At 35.9% G+C, this 24,564-nt stretch overlaps 1 protein-coding gene across 1 annotated transcript in view; it reads left to right on the top strand.

Annotated features, from left to right (window-relative positions):
• PPP4R4 (protein phosphatase 4 regulatory subunit 4) overlaps positions 1 to 22,473 on the top strand; it is a 108,877-nt gene extending 86,404 nt beyond the window's left edge. Inside the window, exons 13-25 of the mRNA XM_067547096.1 lie at positions 595 to 678; positions 1,529 to 1,711; positions 3,686 to 3,791; positions 4,590 to 4,737; positions 7,739 to 7,883; positions 9,401 to 9,442; positions 9,547 to 9,621; positions 13,176 to 13,251; positions 13,670 to 13,750; positions 14,087 to 14,180; positions 15,019 to 15,089; positions 17,495 to 17,645; positions 21,345 to 22,473. Of these exons, the coding sequence (XP_067403197.1) occupies positions 595 to 678; positions 1,529 to 1,711; positions 3,686 to 3,791; positions 4,590 to 4,737; positions 7,739 to 7,883; positions 9,401 to 9,442; positions 9,547 to 9,621; positions 13,176 to 13,251; positions 13,670 to 13,750; positions 14,087 to 14,180; positions 15,019 to 15,089; positions 17,495 to 17,645; positions 21,345 to 21,369 (1,281 nt within the window). The 3' untranslated portion in view covers positions 21,370 to 22,473. The remainder of the gene's footprint in view (positions 1 to 594; positions 679 to 1,528; positions 1,712 to 3,685; positions 3,792 to 4,589; positions 4,738 to 7,738; positions 7,884 to 9,400; positions 9,443 to 9,546; positions 9,622 to 13,175; positions 13,252 to 13,669; positions 13,751 to 14,086; positions 14,181 to 15,018; positions 15,090 to 17,494; positions 17,646 to 21,344) is intronic.
• Positions 22,474 to 24,564: the final 2,091 nt, after the last annotated feature.

The raw sequence follows: 24,564 nt of genomic DNA, 5'->3' as shown, positions 1-24,564 counted from the left end.
GCAGGTTCTCAGCACTTCTGAAAATTAGGCCCTTTTATGATGTCTCAAGTTGGGTACCCAAAAATTGAGGACTTCAAGCCATCAGTCATCAATTTAGGATTGTCCCTACAGAATATTTAATAGTGATATTTCTCGTCTAGTATTAATTTCCTGAGCTTTCAATGGCGTGTTTTTCTGCATTTGCATTGTATTATATTTTACTCTATCAAGTTTTGCTAAAGCTAGATAATAAAAGAATTTTAAGTTTTGGCTCGCAAAAATTGTCCAAAATATATTTATTTGTTTTCATATCTGATAAGATTCATACTAAACTGTCTGTGAAGTTACAGAGGTGCATAGAAAGATGATATTTACATTTTAAAATGTTACATCATGAATACTCCAGTTTAAAAGATCTGATTATATTATGAGTATGATTTTAGTAACATCATCAGGACAAATAATTGGACCTGATTCTCCTTTCATTTACATTGGTGTAAAAGAGAAGTAACAGCTTTGAAGTCAGTAGGGACATACCAGTGTCATACTTGTGCAAGAGAAGAATCAGGCCAAGTGAATTTACAAACATGGTTAATCCAACATTTCTTTAAATAGGTATTAGATGCATTGATAAATCACCTTCCTGAAATTCTTGAACTTATGACTACTGGAGGAGAAAACAGTGGATCAGAAAGCAAGGTAAGTTACCTGTGTTTTGAAGTCTAGTTTCTAAACATGAGGGAGGTTAGTATTAAAGTTGTTTCACATATGTAATGGTCATTAAAATCACTGAGAGCCTGTGTGCAGAAGGACTGAGACCAGATCCTGACTCTAATAAATCTGCAAACTGACATTTGTATTTGTTTTTTTTTTTACTTATATACATATCAAAAGGGAGAGGTAATTATATAAATGGAAGGCCTTTCTGCACTATCCAAAACTTTTCAGTTTACACTTGCCTTCTGTCTGAATAAATAACCACAAAGTTTCCAAAAGGAACCAAATTTTCAAACACAGTTGCTAAGTTCCATTCAAGTTGTGCATCTTTATGGTTTCATAGTCAAAGTGTAGTTGCATATGTCTAATAGTTATTTGTAGGGACATATGGATAACTTTATATAGAACTGCCCTTTCACACACAGTTACTCCTTTTTAGAGGAATGATGATCTTGTGGCTAAGGTACTGAACCAGTACTCGGGAGACCTCGGTTCTATTTCCAGCTCTGCCACTTACTCCCTCTGTGATCCTGGGCAAGTGTCGTAGTGCCTGAGTTTCCCCATCTGTAATATACCCTACCTCATGAGCATGTTTTGGGTACAAATTCATTTATGTAGGGAGGTGATCGGATTGTCCGTTGATGGGGGGCCACATAACAATGTGGACGGATGAATGGATTTCCATGTGCAAAAACACAAGCTATCATCCTAAAATAGGAACAAATCAGTCTTTTAGATTTCTAAATTAACATAAATTTTAGGCTTTAATGAATACTATGTCATAATGTGTTGAGATTTTACATTTTTAATAGTTTTATTTTATCTTTTTTAGTTATTGACTGTTCCTGACTTGATTCCAGCACTAACGACAGCAGAACAGAGAGCAGCAACTTCTTTAAAATGGAGAACTCATGAGAAGTTACTACAAAAATATGCATGTCTGCCTCATATAATATCAAGTGATCAGATTTATTATCGTTTTTTGCACAGAATGTTGACAATCATTATGACAAATGTGAGCCCCAAGCTCTCTCTATCTCTCTTCTGTTGTTTTCATATTTGTTTCTGATGCTTCAGAATGATTAATTCAATATAAATAATACCTTTACATACTATATATTTTATTTGAAATTAGTATTTCTTATATTATTTTCTATAGAACAAAGTTAGGTTGTTCACTAATTTTATCACATTAGACTAAGAAAATGTTCAAAGAATCCCCCATCTTTCATAGGAAAAGTTGGACTTAATTAACATTTCATGAAATTGTCATGTATTCTTTTCTGGAGTTCCTTTTCCATTCCAATTGCTGATTCTCAGTATGTTTTTGTGTAGATCAGTTTTCTCCTTTGAGATATAAATCTTCTTATGTTTGATTCCTTAGCGTATTTTATATTACACTCTATTCTTGTTATGTGGCATTTAATTCCATGGCAGTAAATTGTGCTTTAGAAAGATTGGATTGGGGCTTTGTTAAATTAATCAAGCAGGTTAAATTAATCAAGGAGGAGGAGTACTGTAAAAGAGAGCATTATTTGTTGTTTTTGTTTATTTTTGGTAGCACCAATAGTGTGCTAAGTAATTTCCAAAATAGTCAAAAGTGCAGTCTCTATATCAAGGAGCTTAAAGACAAAAAAAGTAGAGAAAATGGGTAAGCTGTATAAATAAAATGGTCAAAGTTGATGGGCCCAATTCACCATTGCACTACTCCAGTTTTAGACCAGTGTTATGCCACTGATTTCTATGGAGTAATGCTGGTGTAAATCTGGAGCAATGCAATGGTAAATCAGGCCTCATATTGCTTATCAGCAATAATAGGAGGCAGAATGTATAAAATGTGCATGACCGTTAAATGATTTTAGTAAAAACTTATGTATTTTTAAAAGAAAATTATGTGGGAACTCTTTATTATTTTCAGACACTGGAACATAGGAATAAAATATGAATGGTAAATGTTTTGCATTGTCATGCTATCTTGTAACTATATAAAAAGCTGACCCATAAACAGAATTCATAGGAAAATGAATGACTTGAAAAACAAAACTTTTTTAGTTTTTATCCAACAACCAAACTATTTCAATTTGGTATGCTACCATGCTGCCTCATAGAAGCTGTAGTTCAATTGCCTTGTGCTCCCAGTCTCCTCTCCTGGCAAGGCTCCCTGGTCAGACTACATATCCTATTATGTACCATCATCTTCCCTTTTGGTGAGAGGAGGCAGTAAATCATGGGAGTTCCAGAGCCATTAGCATACATTGGGAGATGAAGCCCGGCTGGGGAGCTCAGCCCAAAGAGGAGAATGAGGATGTGAGGCAATTGAACTACAGCTCCCATGAGGCATTGCAGCAGCATATCCAAATCCAGATAATTCGGGTTTTGGCTGAACATTTACTGAATAAGGATAAGAATACTGAATAAGGATAGAATTAAGCACATACTTAAGTGTTTTGTTGGCTCAGGGCCCAAAGTTTAGGTCTGTAAATCCTATGCACATCAAGAGCCATGTAGACCCACAAACACTGAAATAAAAATGCGACATGCAGTAAGTTATGTTCGACATGTGCCCAGAACACCAGACAGGTTCCATATTAAACAGTCAGACCTTTTAAACATCAGAGTTTATTCCTAAACTTTATGGAACCAAACATTTCAACCAGCTGTGCCTGTAAGTTACTGTGTGACTGTCATCAGTCTGAAAAGTGACAATTGTTTGAATTAAAGAATTGGTCTACATGAGTCTATTTGTAAAAGCATTTGATCTGAGTAGATATTGAAAAGCATTTCAACTTGAAATGTAATATCTGTTAATCTTAAAATGAAAAAATAATGTAGAATATATTGCAAGGAGGGAAAAAGGGACGTGCCAAAATATCACAACTTTAGAAGGAACCTGATCAGTTATCTATTTTTCTGTTGTCATTAACAGTGTGTCCAGAAGTACCTATAGATGCCTTTAAATGTTTAACTGTATTTCCTGGTTTTTTTTAAGAATGTACTCCCTGTCCAAAAAGCAGCAGCTCGAACACTCTGCATTTATTTACGCTATAATCGTAAACAAGAACAGAGGCATGAGGTCATTCAGAAATTGATTGAACGTAAGCAGTAATTTTTTCTTGATTACTTTGAGAAGCAAATTAATTCTGGCAAATGAAAAGGAGATTGTACTTAGGGCTATACCTGGTAGCCATATAATCAGTGAAGAAACAGTATTCAGAACACACACAGGAACACCAATTTGGATATGTACCACAGCTATGCAGTGTATTCATCAGGAAGCGTCTATGCAGGGAATTTACTATATGCTGAAAGATACTGTAAACCACACTACTGGAATTCAATATTTTTAGCTGAAGGTGCTGTATTATATAAAGCACAATTTCTCTTAGAAAGTAGAACACTAGAGGCTGCAATTTAAAGAGTGCTGAATGATAAGTTTTCTGAAAAATGAATAATTTATAGAGGATTTAAATAATTTAAAAGCAGCTGACTTTCTGATCTGTACTTTAGGTCCTCAAAAATAGCATAGAGAGATGAAAATCTCTCATTTATGATCCTTAATGTTTACATAGCTAGCTTCATGCATCTGATATGTGGCCTGAAATGCACAAGTCTCCGTGTACCAGCTGTGTCGCTTGGTAGTTGTGATGTTTCAGTGAGCTAATCAAACACAGAGGATGCAATCCTGACCTCATTGAAGTCAGTGGCAAAACTGCACTGTCTTCAGTAGGGTCAGGATTTCAACCAGAGAGTGAATTTGAGATATGGTGACGTGGGTTTGGTAACAAATTTGTTCACCCCATCGCAAATCACTCAATTGCAGGCTAACACTTGAGATGTGATCTATTTCATTCTGAAAACTTTACAGATAAACTTTTTGGGGTTTTATTTTCCAGAACTGGGCCAAGGAAAAAGTTACTGGAACAGACTTCGTTTTTTAGACACCTGTGAATTCATTATGGAACTCTTTTCCAAATCATTCTTCTGTAAATACTTCTTTCTACCTGTACTTGAGCTTACACATGATCCAGTAGCAAATGTGAGGTATTGTACCAATTGTATGAAATCTTCTATGGAAAGACACAATCCTATTAATTTCATGGTGTACATTAATATAGCATTAAATGGCTTCTTTAAATAAGTTGATTAACAGGGCTAAGATTTTCTGTGATAGTTTAAAAAAAAAAAAAAGATTATAAAACATCCAGAAGGACATGGCATGATAGGACACAAAAGCATGGCTTCTGTAAAGTAAAATTTCACCTATTAATCCAGTAGAGCATGTCAACGTAATAGTGGTTAGAGGAGGAACATATGATATTATTTATTTGTACTTTTACAAAGATCTTTATAAGAAGCTACTAAAGAAATGAGAGTCCTGATTCAAGACCCATTGAAATGAATGGGAATCCCTCCCACTGAATTAATTGAACTTTGTGCAACTGAGGGCTGATCCAATGTGAAGGCTAAAGTACTGACATGGATTAGAAAATGTCCAGGACAAAAAAGAATAGGAATAAATTATCATTTTTTCTACAAAAGATTCTCAGTGGGGTGCCTTCAGGTTTTGTGCATGGTTCTTTGTTGTTTAATAAATTTGTTAATGATCTGGAATAGAATTGAACAGTGCAGTGATGAAATTCGTGTCAGCCACAAAATTATTTAGGTTAATCAAGACAAGAGAAGATTGTGAAGAACCTCACAGGGACTTAACACAGTTAAGTGGCAACACAATGACGGATACAATTTATTGTTGACAAATACCACCTTTTTTTTAAAAAAAAAAGACATTCTGTAATGCAGTGGTGTATAAAAATAAAACCTAGATATTAAACGTGAAATAATTTCTCTTTGAATTTTGGGAATACTATTCTTTTACATTTTCTATAAAGTTCTGCATCTGTGTACCTAGGGTTGTGTAAAAATGTTATGATTCTGGTATTATACTCTATATTTGAGAAATAATTAGTGATCATGTAAAAACACTAACTCATTTAAAAAACAGTAACTCCTAAGGTACATGCAGAAGAGGGCACAGTTAAGCTTGCACAAACAATCTTATCTTTGTCATTTCCAAACTTTAGAGTACTTCACTTTACAACCTTAATATTCTTTTAACATAATTTTTGTATGACAATGGTATAGTGAAGGTAAATCGGATCTCCTGTTTACTCTTACCACTAATACTAGAGCAAAGGAATGTTCAGTGGAATTAAAATGCAACAGATTTAACATTGATAAAAAGGCAATGCATTTTACAGAATGTATCAATAGTAATTGTCACAAGTTATAAACATGGCCAAAAGCGTAGCAGTATTCATCAAAGTGAATATGGATAGTGAGAGCATCCACAGTTGTATCAGTATGCTGAAAATAAACAGTGATTTAAAACCTCATATATCCAGGGATAAATCAGCTACTAACTGTTGAGATTAAGTAAAAACTTGCCCTGTGGACATCTTATTCCATAATTTTCTGCTGTGGGGTTTATATTAACTTTCTCTCAAACATCTGGCATTGGCCATTGCCAAAGACAGAATACTAGACTAGATGGCCAATTGACGAGATCTAATATGGCATTTTTTATATTTCTACCTTCATATTTCATGTCCGTACATACACAGTGGTTCAGATTCCACATTTTGTAACAATACAGTGTACAATTTCTGTATTGATGGCATTATAGAAAATACTTTAAGGGTTGCAAATATGTTCGTTTACTATATCTGAGGCAGATCTGTTTAAAAATAAGGAAATTTTGCCTCCTATATTTTTATTTACTTCTTTAATCAAACTGAATTTATATTACAAAATCAGAGAATCCTTGAAGAATGCTGGAAATTTGATCTTTTGAGAAAATGGCCTCAAAAATTAGTTTCGTAGCTGACAAGGTATAGCTTTGTGCATTGATTCTGTTACAATAAAACTCTTTCTTTAAAGAGTCTCTGCAGGCATTTTCTACTGTGAAAAATTGAGCTTAATTATTTTATAAAGATATTAACATTTTCATGCAGAATAGTAACCTATTATGGAGAGCAGTACTGGAAAGTGCATTAAATACTTTAAAGCATTTTGAATGTTCAGTGATATTGTATCAGGCAGTCACAACTTTATCATTTCAGTGTGAGCACCTGTAAAACTGCAGGGAGTCAGAAGTACTACATTTCATTATCCCATCCAGAATTATCCTGAATTCTGTTTTTAAAGAGGTTCTCCTTCCTTTCATCCTTCTCTCCACCCTCTAGGCCCTTCCATATGATCATCAATCTTCAGGCCAGGGAGAGTTTGTTCAGACTAAATCATCTAGCAGTGTCACAATACAGAGCACTTCCTTTCCTGTATGAAAAGTTCCAGAGGGGTAGCCTATGTGATTTCTATTCCTTACATCTGAAGAAGTGGGTTAAAGCCCACGAAAGCTTATGCCTGCAGAAACTAAATTTGTTAGTCTTTAAAGTGCTACAGGACTCTTGTTGTCCTTTCCTGTAGTAGAAGACAAGACAAAACAAGAAAGAAGATGAGACCAAGGGTAACATTTTGAAAAGTACCTAAGTCCCATTTTCAAAAATTACTTAGGCACTTAAGAGCCTAAATCCCATGGACTTTTAATGAGACTCAGGCTCCTAATTGCCAAAGAACCAGACATCTAAAGGAGTTCAGCACTTAGGTGCTTTTGAAAATCCCACCAGGCACCTATCTAGACCTTTAGGTGTCTAAATACTTTTAAAAATCTGTCCCTAAGTCACTTTTTTGAAAATGGGACTTAGGCTCTGAAGTCACTTAGATGCTTTTGAAAATTTTACCCTAGAACTGGAAATAACTTACATTTTACGTGTTGCCTTTTCACACTGTTCTGCTTTGCTTTTCATTCTTACGTAGTCTTTTACATCTTCAAGAGATTTCATAAAAATTAAGTTTAAAGTTAGGCTGGAAAATAGAAGCAGATATAAAGTGGAGTCAAATTGGCTACTGCTTTTGTTAAACAATGGAACCAAGTCTTTGCTTACTGTCTGCATCAGAAGTTAAATATGTATTCTGTTTCTCACAGAATGAAGCTTTGCTACTTGTTGCCAAAAGTGAAATCTACTTTGAAAGTCCCCACAGACAAACATTTACTTCAGCAGTTAGAGTTGTGTATAAGAAAACTTCTGTGTCAGGAAAAAGATAAAGATGTCTTGACTATTGTAAAAAGAGTAAGTATTTTTCTGATCTAGAAACATTTTATGTTGTAGCTGTCACTGCAAATTAAGACAACTGGTGTCCTGTCTTTGCTCTTGAGGTTGGAACAGGAGGTTAAAGAGTCCCAGTTATCCATGTTGTCAGTTTGAATAATTGGAATCAGAGAAAATGTCAGATTGAAAGATACTGTATTCTGCTGAATTTACGACAAGGAGATATTTTCTTGGTTTCTTAAAGAACAGTTAACTGCATGACATTGTGAGTCAGGCTTTCTTGCTTAGTGATTACCTGCTCCAAGGGGAACCAATATGAATACAGATATGAGAAGAAAGGTTCACCTTGGTAAAAATGAGCAAGAATCTTTGAGTTATAAATGTTTTGCTATTGTGTCTACGCTTCTTATTATAAGAATAGAGAAAAACTGTAATGATATATTTTACTGAGCACTTTAATGACAAGGTGCATTTTTTATTGTTAGACTGTACATATTCCTAATACAGCCACTCAGGGAAAAAGAGTGGGAAGCAAAAATGCCCTCTTCTGGCCAGTGCCAGTGCTTAATTTGTGCCATGGCTTGCCAGAGCTGAGCCCCAGCATCTCTGGCTCGCCACATCAGTTATGAAAGTAAAATACCTCTTGAGCTTCAGTACCTACTTGCTTGAGACCCAGCACCTCTTTCATTACAAATTAAGCACTGCCCAGTGCAGCCAATTTAGGACTAACTGGATTGTAATGTTTAGGTTTGCATGCTAGCTGTTTCCTCCTAAAAAGCTAGTTGGCAGGGTATAGATAAGATATATCTTTGCCTCCTCATATATGTCAGCCAGCAAAATGAGTATGCTGCATCCCATAAAAGGTGTGTGGGGGGCGGTCATCAAATTACTCTACCTAGTTTCACAGGGGAGCCTAAACAGGTATAACAATGTCTACATTACTCTCACTGTAGTGGTACTTTAATACTGCACAGCTAACTTTAGATTGTATATAAATGGCACAATTTAGCCCTTCCTTTGTGAATCCGAGTGGGATTCACTGAGAAAACAACCTCTGTGAGTATTTTCTGATTGCATTTTTAACTTTTCAGCATATGTGTTCTTATATAACTTCATGGAGGATGGGTTCATCAATGGCTATTAGCCAAGATGGTCAGGGACATAAATCCATGCTCTGGGTTTCCCTAAACCTTTAACTTCCCGAAGCTGGGACTGGTCAACAGGGGGATGGATCACTTGATAATTTCCTTGTACTGTTCATTCTCTCTGAAGCATCTGGCACTAGCCACTGTCAGAAGACAGGATACTGGGCTAGATGGACCACTGATCTGACCCAGTATAGCCGATCTTTATCAATAATGGGCATCTTCAGTTTTAAAAGAATCCTTACAAATGGGACCCCTGTTAAGATGTTGAATGTCAGTATTTTAAGCTTTCCAGCCAGGACAGGTTTCCTTTTAAGCTAAAACTTAGAATGTTATTAGAGTTATTGGCCAGTTTAGGATAAAAATATTATTTTCACTTCTTTTTTTGTATAGACTGTGTTAGAACTGGACAGAATGGAAATATCTGTGGATGCTGTAAGTACCTTTCAACTTTTATACTTGCAAGTCAGAGTTAAAAACGACTGGCCTAATATATGATTATTTCTGTTACTTTTTGGTTTATTTTAAACTTTCATCAGTTTCAGAAAAGGTTTTATGAAAATGATTTGTTGGATCAAGAAAAAGAAAGAGAAGAACAGCTGCTGTTGGAAATGGTATGTTTTTAATATAATATGCCAGCCTTAGTTTCACAGTTTAAAGCTAAATATTAATGTATGCTTTTGGAAAGGTGATTCCAGGGTGGGGGTAAAGTGAAGTGTGTATTACCGAGGTGCACTGGTGGCTTAATAGTTTTCTTTTCCATATAAAGTAGGGTTAAATCCCTAAAAATAACATAAACCTCCCCCTGATTATTGCTTATATTATATCATGTCAGTTAGAGACTGAATTTTTGGAGAAATTTCACACTTGGAAGCCCTGCAGCTGAAAAATTTTTAAGCACTTTAAGAACAATCCTTTATAAAATTTTCCAAGAGAACCTCATGTTTTGTCAGACCTCTGTAATGTAATGATCTAAATATTTCAAAATTTGCACACAGCTTCAGTATGCAAAGAAGCTAATGTCATAATTTTTCTTTTGTGCCAAGAAAGCCAAAGGAGGCTGTGTATCTTCTGTAGGCTTTCTTAATAAGAAACAAGGGGTTGGAGCCAGTGACAGCTGCAGCCCAGCAGGGGGGAGGCTCAGTGTGGGTTGCATGGAGCAAAAAGGGTTAGGAGACACTCAGGAGCAGCTTGGTGCTGGAAAAGAAAGCAGGAAAATGCTATTGCTTCCCTGCCTTTCTAGCTTCTGAACATACTATGGTTCACTAGAGCTGTAAACCTGGCACAACTCTGCAGCCGGCACTCCCCGAGTAGCCTACCATATCCGTAAATGCTCACACAGCAGCCAGTCAGCTCTCCATATGCCTACACTGCAATGAGAGTATATCTACACTGCAAATAAAAGCCCACGCCTGGTCCATTCCAGCTGTCTCAGCCTCCTGGGGCCCAGGCTGCAGAGCTGTTTCACTGCAGTGTAGACGTTCGGGCTCAGGCTTCAGCCTGAGCTCTGGGACCTTCCCGTCTCACAGGGTCCTTGAGCCCTGGTTCGAGCCCAAACCTAGAAGTTTATACTGCAATTTAAACAGTCCTTTAGCCTGAGCCCTGCAAGCCTGAGTTAGCTGGCGTGGGTCAGCAGCAGGTTTTTAATTGCAGAGTAGGCAGGTGCTGGTTGCTCCCTAACCTGTCTGGTGTGTGAGGAGCTGAGGGCTTGATAGGATTTGGAGGAGGATTGCCTGCTTTAGCACACCACCTCTTCACAGCAGCAGGCAGGACTCCTCTCAAACGAGCCATAGCAGGTTCAATACTGACTTGGAAATACTACTGTGTCCCTCCATCAGTGTTGCAGAGCTCCCAAACCTCTGCCCCTTTTCGTTCTCTGCAGACACCACTGAGTCTCTTGTGCTGGGCAGTAGAATACGCAGGTCAAGCCCCACTCACCAACACCTTAGGCAGCCTCTCTGCCCTGCTCAGCTTCCTCTGCTGATCTCAAGCTCCAGCCAAATCTGCTAGGTAGCAAGGCTGTCTTGTAAGCTCAGACAAGGGAAGGGACTGGATCAGTGCCTTGGCAGGAGTGCCTAAGGGACTTATCCGACTAATTTCTGAGATGACTTCCCACCCCTGCTCCACAGCTCTCTATTCAGTTCAGTCCTGCTAGATCATTCAGAGCTATTTAATGGGTTCTGACAGATATTCATTAGTGAACATGTGACAGTTATTGATAGAAGGGGACTATGTTAAAACCTAGCTCTACCCAGGTTTCTTGCATTTGGAACGGGAGTAGGAGCTAGCATGGGGAGTGGTGCTTGTGGATGGGACTAATTCAGACTCCCTGAGATCTATCATGTTTCCTTTTTATAGCATGCTTAGGTCAACCACCTTTTAGCTTGGCCTTGGCCTGGTGGTGCTATGCTGCATGCTCCACAGACTTCTGACCTCACCTATCTCTGTCAAAACCCTATGCCCTCAACTGCCACAACCCCACACTTCTATGTCCTCACCCACATCCCTGATGCACCTCTTCCCACTGAGACTCCCACACTTTTCGATTTCCCCTGACAAAGTCCTGCAGTGTCTAACCGGAAATGCACCTCGGCAGTCCCAAACTCCCACCCCAGGCATATCCTGGCACCTCCAGCTGACCCCAAACCAGCATCTCACACTCCCCTCGAAGGCATCTCACACTCCAGCCTCAGAACACTTTAGTTAGAAGTAACACATTCTACATAAGTATAGTAAAAATATGAGCTGATGGTGAAATGTCTCAGTCTGACTGACGCTGGAGTTAAAGTTGTGTGTTCGAGCATGATTTTGAGGAACTTGAGGTGTGCAGTGGGTGGTTGCATGAGGAGTCTGGTCAGTATGAACTGATCTGGTTGTTAATGGTGCATAAATTGGTGATTTCCTTGATTTAAATTATTCACTTAATTGGAACTACACTTGAACAAACTTGACCTTGATTTAATGAATTTTTTTGTGTAGATAGTAACCAGAGCTCTAAATAAAAGAAAATATAGACCTTCCTGGGTTCAGTTAGTGTATGTATTATGAGGTGTGATACAGGAAAGCAAAGCAAATGTTACACAGCTTTGAAGGGGATGGATCATGCTTACTCTGTTTGGAAAGCATCAAGCACACTGAAGAAGCTACTAGAAATAAACAATTTGACTAAAGCCATATTTGTTTGATGCATATAACTATAATTGTGTGTACTATCTAGTATAAAACTAGCTAATAATACAGACATAAAAAATGCGAGAAATTATTATATTGCAGAGTATTTGGTTCAAATACCTTATTTTCAGTAGAGGCTTATTAGCAAATAAATACTTTAGATGCTAATTTTAAAGAAAGCACAAAGCTTGAGAAAATACATTGATTTCAATACAATTGTATCAGTTTGGATTTAAATATTGTCCATCTATATTGATTTTGTATCTTCATGCTATTCATTAGCCAGACCTTTAAATTCCATATGTATTCTAGAATCACAATGGCCACATTGCACAAGAGATAGAGCACTTCCGTTTTAAACACCCAATTTCTGTTGTGTCTTCTTCTCCTCTTTCTGGTTAATACTTCTCTTGCTTGATCTCAATCTAGAAGCATCTTTTTGAGAGAGTTTAATAAAAATCAGGAAACTTTTGAGTTGTAAGAATAAGAATAAATAATAATTTTCATGTAAGACATTTTTCAGAGCTCTTCCTCTACTTGGTTAATTCAAAGCAGCTGTACTTTAAAATGTCACACTTAGTTTGTACAAAGTCATGTATGAGGAATGATTTTGTTTTGCTTGTTTTTGTTTTGTTTCAAGAAATGTGTTTTGAAAAGAAAACAATATATTGTCAAAAACAACATACTAAACGTAAGTTAACTAGCATGTTTCATGGAGGGAAACATTAAGTCCAAATTTCCTGAGTCAACTTTGCATTGTGTTACCATACTTTTTTGTTATGAGCTATAAAACAGTAAAAGCACACTAGATCGTTCAGAGCTATTTAATGAGTTCCGACAGATATTCATTAGTGAACATATGACAGCGTTATTGATAAAGGGGGACTATGTTAAAATAATTTGTAGGTTAGTGAGTTGGGAGCATGCTCATTTACAGAAGGCTTTCAACCTATGTGGAGTGTAAATTCTCATTCTTATGAAATTGTTTCCATAATAGGAACAATTAGAAAAAGAGAAGCAGCAGAATGAGGGAAGACCTACGAGTATTAGTGATAAAATATTTGAAAAGAAGCGTAAGTTTTCTGGTTTTTTGGGTTCTTGTTTTTATTTTTGGGGGGTGATTCTTGGTAAATGAAGTTAATACTATTGTTTTAGGAAACATGATGGTGCGTGTTTAACTTAGTAAAGAACTCACATTGTTTTTTATTTTTTTTTCTTAAAAAAGGGTAGTTTATGAAAAATAGTTTTGATTATGTAGCATGATGTTGATTTCACTAATAAAATACATGAATACTTTAGTCCATATGATGCTTTCTGTGAGGAAAGTAGTAGTATAATTGTCTGTCTGTCTCGTGTTTCTAAAGTGCCATTACTATATTATTATTACTACTTTTCCCAGCATCATACCAGAGTTGTATGTAGTATTTTATGTTTTTATTTAAAGTACGGCTATTTAACAGAGTGCAGTATTTACAATAAACTTTGTTTTAGGTAGAGACAGTAAAACATCATCAGTGCTGGCAAAAAGTATATCTCTTTCTGTTTCTGGAAGCTCTTCAAGTGTATCAACAAGTAAGAAACAACTCTAAAATATTTCTAGGCTACGTCCATCTTTCCTGTGCAAGTTTAAAAACAGACAAAGCTACCATTGACTCCATTGAGGTCAAAAAAAAGCATTGCAGTTAGAGAACACATGGTCTTTTTACCCTTAAATATTTTCTTGGTTGTTGTGTGGTAATTCATGATGGGTGATATAACTGGGATTTATTAGTAAATTATCTTCCAGCTCCTTCAGTTAGCATAGACTGAGAAAAAGTAAAGTAAAAAAAAGACATTCTTACTACTGAAAAAAGAATAGCTGCAATAATTTCCTCCTTTTAAAATTTATTTGCTGCTTATTTATTTTAGGCAAAGAAGGGAAGAAATCTAAGTTGGTTCGAAGCCAGTCTTTCAGTACTCAAGCACTGCATCCAAAATATGGCAACATAGACAAGTGTTCTAAGTATGTTTTCTTCATTTTTATTGCCCATTGAATAGATTTCATGCCTGAGGTCAAATTGTGGCTACCCCTTATAGAAATATATATGTATTCTCCAAAACATGGAGATTGTACACCCCAAAATGTACTCCTGAATTCTGGCTAGCCTCTAGCATGTATCTGCTTGTGTGCATGTCATGGGAGGTGTGACACCACAGATTATAGCTGTGCAAAGCAGGAAAACCTTGCCATTAACATAACCTGTCCCATCTCAGAACTCAGAATTACCTATGGGGTATATTATCCATTATCTCCTAATACTGGTTTGTACCTCTAGCATACCTGCTTTTGGCCAAATCACACCACTTTTTCCTATATTGTGTTCTCATTTGCAAAACACTTCGGGATATATTTTCCATCTGGTTGTTTCCAGCCAGGACAGTGGCACAATGAATACATTTTGTGCAGCAACTGTTTTACACTTTATGCAGGCACTCTTACTCCTTTTATTGTGCCATACGCCTATATGGGCAAAGTGCCAGACTTCTGTGCAGAAGTTGTAAATGCTCAGGGCCCTAGTTCAGCAGTATACTTAAGGGCATGCCTAACTTTAAGCATACGAGTCAATAGGACTGCTCATGTGCTTAATGTTAGGCACATGCCAAAATCCTTGTTGAATAATGGCCTAAATCAGCAGTTTCTTTTAATGGGGAAAGGTGTTAACTTTTTGTATTTGGGTGGAAAAAACACCATTTTAATACAAGTAAGGACTTATAAATGGCAAACTTCTGAAGACCCAGAAACACATTTGTGACTTAGTTTAATGTGCAATAGGCAATTTATCACCTAATTATTTTTCTAGTAAAAGTTCTGCAACAGGATATACTTCTTCTATACCAGGAATGGGAAAGGGTTCTATGCTACCATTCAGTGGTAAGTGTTGTTATTGTTGTTGTTGTTGTTATTTATATCAAAGTAACACCTAGAGGCCTGGTGAAGATCAGGGCCCCAATATGCTAGATACTGTACCTGTATATCATACTGTAGACTCTGCTTTAAAACAATAGGACTGTAATTGACAAAAGGAGAAGAGCAGGAGAGGAACACTGATAGGAACACATGGTTACATAAACTTGCCATCTGATAACTATCAGGTTGCAAATCAAAAACATTTAAAAAAAATAAAAATTCAATAATTCCTACTGGTGACCTGCCTAGCTATTGTAAGTTTGTGCTTTGTTGTAAGCATTACAGTAGAAATGAGACTTGGAAGAATTTGAACTAAGATCATCTTTACAGATTAATTCTGGAAGGGTATTTCATGCAAAAAGGGCAGTCAGTATAAGAAAAAGCACTTGTTAGAGAAGTAGACAAGCAGGTGGTGGACAGCTGCATAGTTGGTAGATGGGGAAAGCAAGGTTAACAAGGTTAGTCCCAGGAAAGATTAGTTTTCTATTATTTGAAATATCCCTTTTTCAATTTAGATTGAATAGTTTAATTTTTTTAAATAGTTTCCAGATATGGAATAATCTTTAAAGATCATTATTACAGGAAGCATAAATTTCACTCTGGCTATGGACAAGTGGATAGGTGTTAATTTGAATCATATTATAGTCATACTAAAGATCTTTTAAAATAGTAGTTACTCATATTTCCAATGGCAAATGCTAATAGAGTACAAAGGCTGTACAAATAAAAAAAAATGTTCACTTAAATGTAATTAATATTAGACTCTTTAAAAATGTCCATGGCACATACCATTTGAGACATTTATATACTAAACCTGCTTTATTTTACTCTCTGAATACAGGTTTGCAGGACTCTTGCAGAAGGAATTCCAGAATTGCCAACCCCAAGCATTAAAAAATCATGAGTCAGACCATAAAAAATGAGACTGGCTTAATATCATGAGAATTAAAAATAATAAATGTAGAGTTCTTTTTATTTGTTGTCTGATGTTGGAGACTTAAGGGTTAATGTTGTCAAGCTTTTCTTTGCAGCCATTGTGGCTCTGAACTTCATTTTTTTTTATTGAAACACGAGATTCTCAAGTAATAACATGATTCCAGCTGTTGGGGCCTTTAAAAAATCCAAATGGAGACACTTGAGATAAAATCCTCAGAGTTGGCAACACTGGATTCTGTCTAAGTAGAATTATCTATCACAAATGTTATGTCAGATATAGCTAGGCCTCCTCCAATACACCTTGCTAGTCAAACCAGCAGAAATCTGATTGATTTCCTTCTAATAGTCATTTTAGTTGGGTAATTTAAAAACTCCAGATAAAGTTGGTTCAAATTGACACAAAGCTCTTCCTCACTTTGACCACCTAGTCCCTCATCTGAGTTGCTCATTTTCACTGAGGCCCTTTGAAATTTAATTAGAAGTAATAAGTTTTGACTTTTCCTTCCTTCCTAGATGAGCTTGACCCCGTCTTCTCAAAAATACGAATAACATTATTTTTTAAAGCACCAATTCCTGTATTAACCAGTTCCAAATATGCTCTTCTGAGATGTTCCCAGATTCTGATTCCACTTGACACTATTTTTGCATGTAAAGGCAATGAGAGGATGTGTTGCTTTTTAGAGATTAGACTAAACAAAGATTGTGAGCTTGCACAGCCACTGTATATCCTGAATGTGGTCTAAATGAATTTCATTTTCCAGAACCGTTAATGCTGTGCCTGTCAAGAGCACTAATTTTCATTTTGTTTTGGAATTTTTAAAAACTTTTTTTATGTAAGTATGTTGATTAGTAATTTGCAAGCAACATTTAGGTATGGGATCCTATGGATTAACCAGTACAAAATAGCCTAGCACTCAGTAAATATAGAAATATGTTCATACTTACGGATTGACCAGTTCTGAATATATTTTTTCCATTTTCAAATGCTTTTGCGTTTTACACATTTTGGAAAAAAAAAAAATTAAATTAAAAGTAGTAGACACTGGGACTTGAGTTTGGACACTCCTGGCTGGCATTTTTAAAAATAGTGATTAGACATCTAAATGGCATAAATTGTACTTGCAATTATTTGCATTTGCAAATTTTGTATGTAGAAAGGGAGACCCAGTTTTAAAAAGCTTCCTCTAGACATATAATACATTTACTATATTATTCATATATTATTCATTTTCTGTAGACCTTTGCAAAAAGTCTATAAATTGTCAACTATTTTTCAGTACTTCACCACACAATTTTTGTACAAAAAATATTTAAATTAGCAGTTTCCTATGGTATTTCCAGTAGAAACACCTTTTTGATCTAACCATAGATGTGTTATTACTGTGTTCATTCAGACATAATTCCCTGTATAATTGTCTACTACTTTCTTTCAGATGATTCATTCCGGACTCGTTCCACCAATACTAGTGCGAGTGCTGTCTTTTCTTCCAATGCCCCCTTAGCGACTTCCTCCCGTAATACAGCTAATTCAGTTGACCAAAAGAACAATGGGACAAAAGATAGTCAGTCACGAAAGATGAGCTTGTAAGTGATTGATTATAGTTATGATCAAGCTTAAGGAAGACATTTACAAATGGAACTCAGAACAGCCTGTAAAATTGTAGGGTTTAATTTTTGTGTCCATATCTGTCACATGCAATTTTCCATTCTGAGATTTTTTTGTGTACCCAAACATTTTGGTATGGAATATTGCCTGTGTGAAAACATGGATTTTCAAAAGCATTTTTAGGACTATATTGTGCCCCTTTGAACAATTATTTCATATTTCCTTCATACTGTGCCTTAAATGTGTACTTCTGGTGTTTCGATCTGTTTTTGGGAGTAGTGCGCTGATCAGTATTCTGCTGTATATGGTCAGGATTCAACCAATCACATACTTTGGCTATGTGTAAATATGTTTTGTTATTTCAGAGGTCTTCATTTTAGTTTACAAATACAAAATGCTTTTTTTAGTCATTTTGTTACCTGAAATTATAATGATCTTCTTAATTGGAAATGGTATTATATGAGTCATACTTTTGTGTATGTACACAAAAAAGCTCATCGCTATGTATGCAACTTATTTGAAATATTTCTACAAAAGCAATGAAATGAAAGAAAATGAAAGCCAGTTTACAGTATATATCCTCTACTCCTTCATCCACAAGCCCACACACCAAAACTACCATACACCAAAATCTGACATTTACTCTTCCAACACAACCAACTGCTACACCAAACATTTACAATTACTAGCTGTTAAATTAAGCTGTTTAAATATGCTGTCTGTGTGTAGCAACCCTATCAGCTTGATAATGAAGTGTTTTGTTTATTATAGGTGGAGCTAGTAGAACCAGCTATTATAAAAGTTTCCTGATATTTCACATTATAAAAGCCTGTTCTCAGTTTCCTACAACTTCACTAAACCAACTGTTAACATTATTAAGGTTGCAAGTCAAGCACTGAAAAGATTAGGAAGTGACGGAATTGAGTTGCCTGTCCCTGGGAGTAAATCAAGGTTGTGCAGTGAAGGAGGCTGTTTGTCAGACCCCAGACTCATTTGCACAAGGTGGAAGGTTTTATAAATGAGGCAGGGAACTGCAGGAAGGGAAGTGAGTTGGTCTCACAGTTAAGGCAGTTGAATGCTGCCCTGGAAAACTATATTCTATTCCTGCCTTTGCCACAGAGTTTCTATGTGATGCTAGGCAAGTCTCTACTACCACACTTTTCACAGATAGACACTAATTGTGTGTTCTTCATTTTCTGGGTGCCTGACTTGAGACTATGGGTACATCTACACTGCAGTTAAAAACCCATGGTAGGCCTGTGCCAGCTGACTCAGGCTTGTGGAGCTCTGGCTGCAGAGCTGTTTCATTGCTCTAGACTCTGTGAAGTAGGAGGGTCCCAGAGCTTGGGCTACAGCCCAAGATGTCATGTTTACACTGCAGTTAAACAGCCCCTCCCACAAGCTGAGTCAGCTGGCATGGGCCAGCTGCAGCTGTCTTATTGCAGTGTAAACATACCCTTTGGGATCTGATTTGAAGAAGTGCTGAGTACTCACTCTGTACCTGAAATCAGTGAAAGCTATGCTTTGAGCATAGAAAGTACTATGTAATACTAAGTGCTGTGAAAAAATCAGGACCTAGATGTCTCAACTTGGGCATATAAAAATAGTGGATACTTTTGACTTTAATTTCTCTGGGCCTCAGTTCCCCATCTGTAAAATGAGGATAAGAATATTCCATCATTTCAGAGAGGGTTGTAAAGATTAATTAATTAATTTTTGTGAAGCATTCAGATACTATAATGATGAGTGTCATAACAAATCTCATGATGAAATTAATAATTCTGTCTTCAGAGCAGGATTTGAATAGTGTGCAGTAATGAAGGCATAAGTTCACACACAATGAGGATAAAACAAAATATTGAATAGCTTCTCCTTTAAGTGATCACTATCCATCCTGTGCACTGAATGAGGCAGGAGTACTATGGAAAAAATAATATATGACCAAATAATCAGTCTCTCTCTCAATACATATGCACAAGGCACCCAACTTTTGAGTGGTTGTCTTTGTAACCTTAATAATATTCTATTAATATAGTTTTTTTGTGTGTAATTATATATATATATGTTTGTATGTTCGTGTATGATAAAACTGAAAGATCAAGGTCTCTATAGATAATTTAAAGATAAAAATCACATCTGGGTATGCTTTTGTTTAATATATTTTTAATTTTAAATTAACATATTGTTTTGATCAATTATTATATAATTGTCTATATTTAATAGTTTCACAAACTTCTCTGAGGCAAATGTGTAGAATTTCACTTTTCATAGCATGACAAAAAATATAAGAGTGAATCATTGTTATGATTTGTAAATGGAGTCATAATCTTCCAGGGACTTTCCCGTATGTACATGAAACAGTTGGATGCAGAAATTTGCATTGAATCTTTACATTAGCAAATATATTTTTACAAACTTACATTGGAGGTCAGTTCCCTCTTGGACCCACATCAGAGAAGGGTATAGAAAAAAAAATTATCAGTTTCATTTCTGGAATAATTTATACATCTTAAATTAATCTAATTTAAATCCTTATCCAACTCTCACTGTAGTAAGTAGAAAGACATCCACTGACTTTAATGCAATTTGATTGGTTCTGTAAGTAGTTTTCAGGCAGCAGAAATTACATGAGTTGAGAATTGTGCTCATGATTCCTCCTTTTGTATCTATGTATCTTTTAATCACAGACAATATGACGATCTGAATTTAAGTATATTTTGGAGTGTGGAAGAACCCCAAAGAACATCAATTAAGTGCTTCAGCCCACAGGACACCTCTGTTAAGTCAATTTTCAGAGAAAAGCATGCGTAAATCTGATTGTTACTAGTGAATAGACAATATTAGATTATGAGTCATAGACTGACATAAATCATAAATATTAGGAACGATATAAGAATCCAGTCCTATACTATTAAGATGTTTAGTTTTATTGTTTTCATATATGTATTCCCTCATTTTTGAGGATTTTAGAAGTTTTCTTTCAGCATAAGAGTTTTTCCTTACATTAATATAACATGATAACTGATTCAAAAACAGGAAAGAAAGTAAATTGTCTGTGTGTGCTCTATAGATGATTCAATAAAAATGTTGGCTTGACAGAGAGGCCATTTAAGAAATCTGTTTTACTGTGGTACATGGGCATGCACGTAATGAGAATTTTACACTAAGTTCAGTGGTTTGGGCTCAGGCTCCTAAAGAGTGAGTTGCCCAATTCACATGTTGAAATCAGAGGCAGAACCAGAAATAAAACCCAGGAGACCTTTAACCACTATCTATATCCTCCCCTAAGGTTGTTAAAAATTTTACCAACCAAACTTAGGCCTTCTGGATCAGACTGACTTGAAAAGCACATCCTCACTAGGAAATACAGTAGACACTCATTAGTAACAAAGGTGCCCTTTTGCTATGTTGCTGCTAAGTGACAGTTGCAGTTATGGGAAGTGTCAACAACTCACAGTAGGGAAAGTATTCCCAGGGAAAATGTTGCTTGTAAGAGCTGGTTGCTCTTACAAGGTGTTGCTGCAAAGAAGCATTTACTATATATCATAAATTATGAGTGCATTGATTTTTTTTATAAGGTATGTTTCCAAGTAGTTCCTGCTTTAGGATGAAGATATTACTGAACACTTTAATATATCAACAATAATTTTTACATATGTTTCTTCTTTTGTATAAAGAAAAAACAGAAAATCAAACTCTTAGATCATCTGACAAAGGAAGCACACCAAAGACTGCGGGAGGCAAAGTGATTGTATAACAATGGCTGGAGGAACAGCTGGGGAATCTGATGACTGGACAGGAGGGACTTAGTGCATCTTGCAATGTTAAAACCTATCTTTTAAGCAAATTCCTAAGTTGTAAAATAACTCCATATAAATAATGTAATGGTTGCAGAATTCCAATGTTGTAGTAAAGTGTTAATGAAATGTAACTTTAGCTATGTGCTTTAAACTGCTGCAGCTAAAGAGATAGGGTTTTTGTTCTTCAATTATGCCTTTGTAGTTCAGATTCTTGGATTTAGGATGCAAGCGTCCTACTTAATTGTACTTATTTAGGGTTTTAGCAGTTCCTAACATCCGTTTGTTATGGAAGAAAAAAATAGCTGAAATTATTCTGTATATGGGATTAACTGAGAAATTAATTTCACCTTTTAAAGACTCTTCAAACTCAGTTTAAACTAAAATCCAGAAGTACCGGTAAGCAGCTGTCTTGAAGCATAAACTGCAACAAGATTGTGCTGTGAATTGGGATGCGGTATCACTACAAGTACTAACTCAAGTTTATACAAATCCTTTACAAGTTTTCCAAAAATGTTAAAAGCAAATACCTCCAAACAATATCAGAATTATATCTTTTTGTTTCATAGGACAATTTTGTTGTATAAATACATTAATTTTTAGTATTTCAGATTGTATTTTCTCTTTACCTAATAATTTTAAAATGATGAATCTAGTTTTTAGTTAGCTGTTATACCAAGCTATCATGCTTTAGCTTTGTCAACATTTGGTTGTATTAATGCTGATGTTTCTATCAAAATTTGCCTGTGAAAAACATGCAGTTCTATTAAAAAGTTCTATTTATGCCAATACTTGAGAGACACTGTATGAAGCTATTGTCAGCTTCTCTATTTCAAAATGCAATCAGCATAACTATATTAATATCAGAAAATATCTGTTTTTTAAATCTATTGGTGTATGATAAAGATGATCTAATTTGTGAATGCATGTGTGTGTGGTTAGTTTTTACCATGTGAAATAATGAATGATTAATTTAATCAAAATAAAACTTAGGATAATGCAGTACTTGCATGTTTGTGGAAAAAAAGGATTTTTTTTTGTTTTTTGTTTTTTTGCAATGTTTATTTTATAACTGAAGAGAAATAAAGGCACTTAATGATAGAAGTTATTTATTTTAAATAATGACAGTGAAGCCATTTTTATTGCTCCCCTGTGAAGATGTGTGTTAGCAGTTTTCAATGTGTTGTCATATAATGTCTAGATTTATTAGCTCCTTATAGTTTATTTGAATTTTGGTTAGCTTAATCATGGTTGTTGTTTTTTTTAATTCACTGACAATGTTTGGATTCTGTGGACATAAAGTATGGTGAGGCCTCAGCTGGAGTCCTGTGTCCAGTTCTGGGCACCACACTTTAGGAAAGATGTGGGCAAACTGGAGAGAATATGGAGGAGAGGAACAAAAATGATAAAAGGTTTAGAAAACCTGACCTATGAGGAAAGGTTTAAAAGAGTGGACATATTTATGTGATAATTGTTCTCCATGTACATTGAAGTAGGACAGGAACTAATGGGTTTAATTTGCAGCAAGCAAATTATTTGGATATTTGGTAAGATATTAGGAAAGCTTTCTAACTATAAGGGTTGTTAGGCACTGGAATAGGTTTCCAAGTGAAGTTGTGGAATCCCCATCACTGGCGGTTTTTAAGAACATGTTGGACAAACGCATTTCAGTAGATTTACTTGGCCCTGCCACATGACAGAGGGACTGGACTTGATGACTCCTTGAGATCTCATTCAGCCCTACATTTCTACGACTGTATTATTGGTTCAGGTCTGCAGTATTTGTTCTGGTGCCTGCATTACACTCTTATAAATGACAGATTCTTAAACTCAGAATAGATTTTTCAAAATCATCAACATTGTGTATTGGTGCAACAGCACAAACCTCACAAAGCAGTATCAGGAGATGTTTGATCCATGATTATCATGTGGCATTCTGTGACTGATGGCTATGTTCTTCCCTCTCTTCTTTCTTGCACATTGCTGGCTCTTTGGCAGGAAGATAGTGTTTTCCCTCTCTGTCTCCCCTCTTCATCTCCTCCCTTCCTGGCATTGTGAACTGATCTGTCTGTGTCTGTCTGTCTGTGGATGAATCTGTCTGTCTACATCTGTGTAGGTACTTTTATGGCTACCATCATCATAGTATCTAAGTAATCTTGGAAACACCTCAGTTGTGCTTTGGGCAGCTTTCCTGAAGACCATATGAAGAAGAAGAAGAGTTTCACTTCGATCTGTTAGCTGCATGGGAGCTACATGAAGCAACCCAAACAGCCACAGGTGGCTCTACACACACAGGTAGAGTGTAACTATTTAATTAAAATGTATTAGATGAAGGCCAGATACTGCTGTCCTTTCTTTTTTGAATAGTCCCATTCACTGGGCTTCTTGTATAAAGTGAGTTACATTTAGCCCTTAGAAATACACATTTTGAAATATTTTTTCCTTTCACTATTTCAGTGCCTCTAGTCTGTGAATGGAGTTATTTTCCCTTACTGAAGCTTGCTGTCTCTTACTAAAGGCAGCAATCTGCCTCGCTTAGGTATGTAGAAAACTTTTAGATTAATAAATTTCTAATGTGCACATTACCATGGTATCTAGGTGACACTATATGGCAGTGTACTTCAGGAGGGGGCCCAGTTTTGGTGATGTAAAATAGAAGTGAAAGAGTCAGCTTCCTCAGCTGTTATCCAAGTTATCTTTTGGAAATGTTTTATTGTTTTGAAAAAAGGCCAATTTAAATGTGCTTTTATTAGACTGTGTACGTGTGCCCTGAGAAGATAAGATGCATTTGATAAATCGGAATAAACTCAATGAACTGAAAACCCTGATATGACCTTAATTTATAGGCTTGCTGTTACTCCCCAGTAATAAGTAAATAAAATTCTCAAGAACAGAGCCTATAGAATTCATGCTTAAAACATGATCATGCTCCCAGTGAAGTAAATGGCAAAACTTCCATTGATGTCAGTGAGAACAGGTGCTTAATTCTTCTCATTGCAGTAGAGAATATAGTTAGAAAAGAGGCCATGCTGCAGTATTTGGATGTGAACTTCCCAAACGTTTTGGGATATTTGGATCCAAAGTCTTCTCTAAATAAAAT

Source organism: Emydura macquarii, unplaced genomic scaffold, assembly GCF_026122565.2.
Source record: "Emydura macquarii macquarii isolate MOO-44397 ecotype Brisbane River unplaced genomic scaffold, CSIRO-AGI_Emac_v2 contig_1229, whole genome shotgun sequence".
Lineage (NCBI taxonomy): Eukaryota > Metazoa > Chordata > Testudines > Chelidae > Emydura > Emydura macquarii.
The sequence above is the reverse complement of the archived record's forward strand: the minus strand, read 5'-3'. Positions and strand labels throughout refer to the sequence as shown.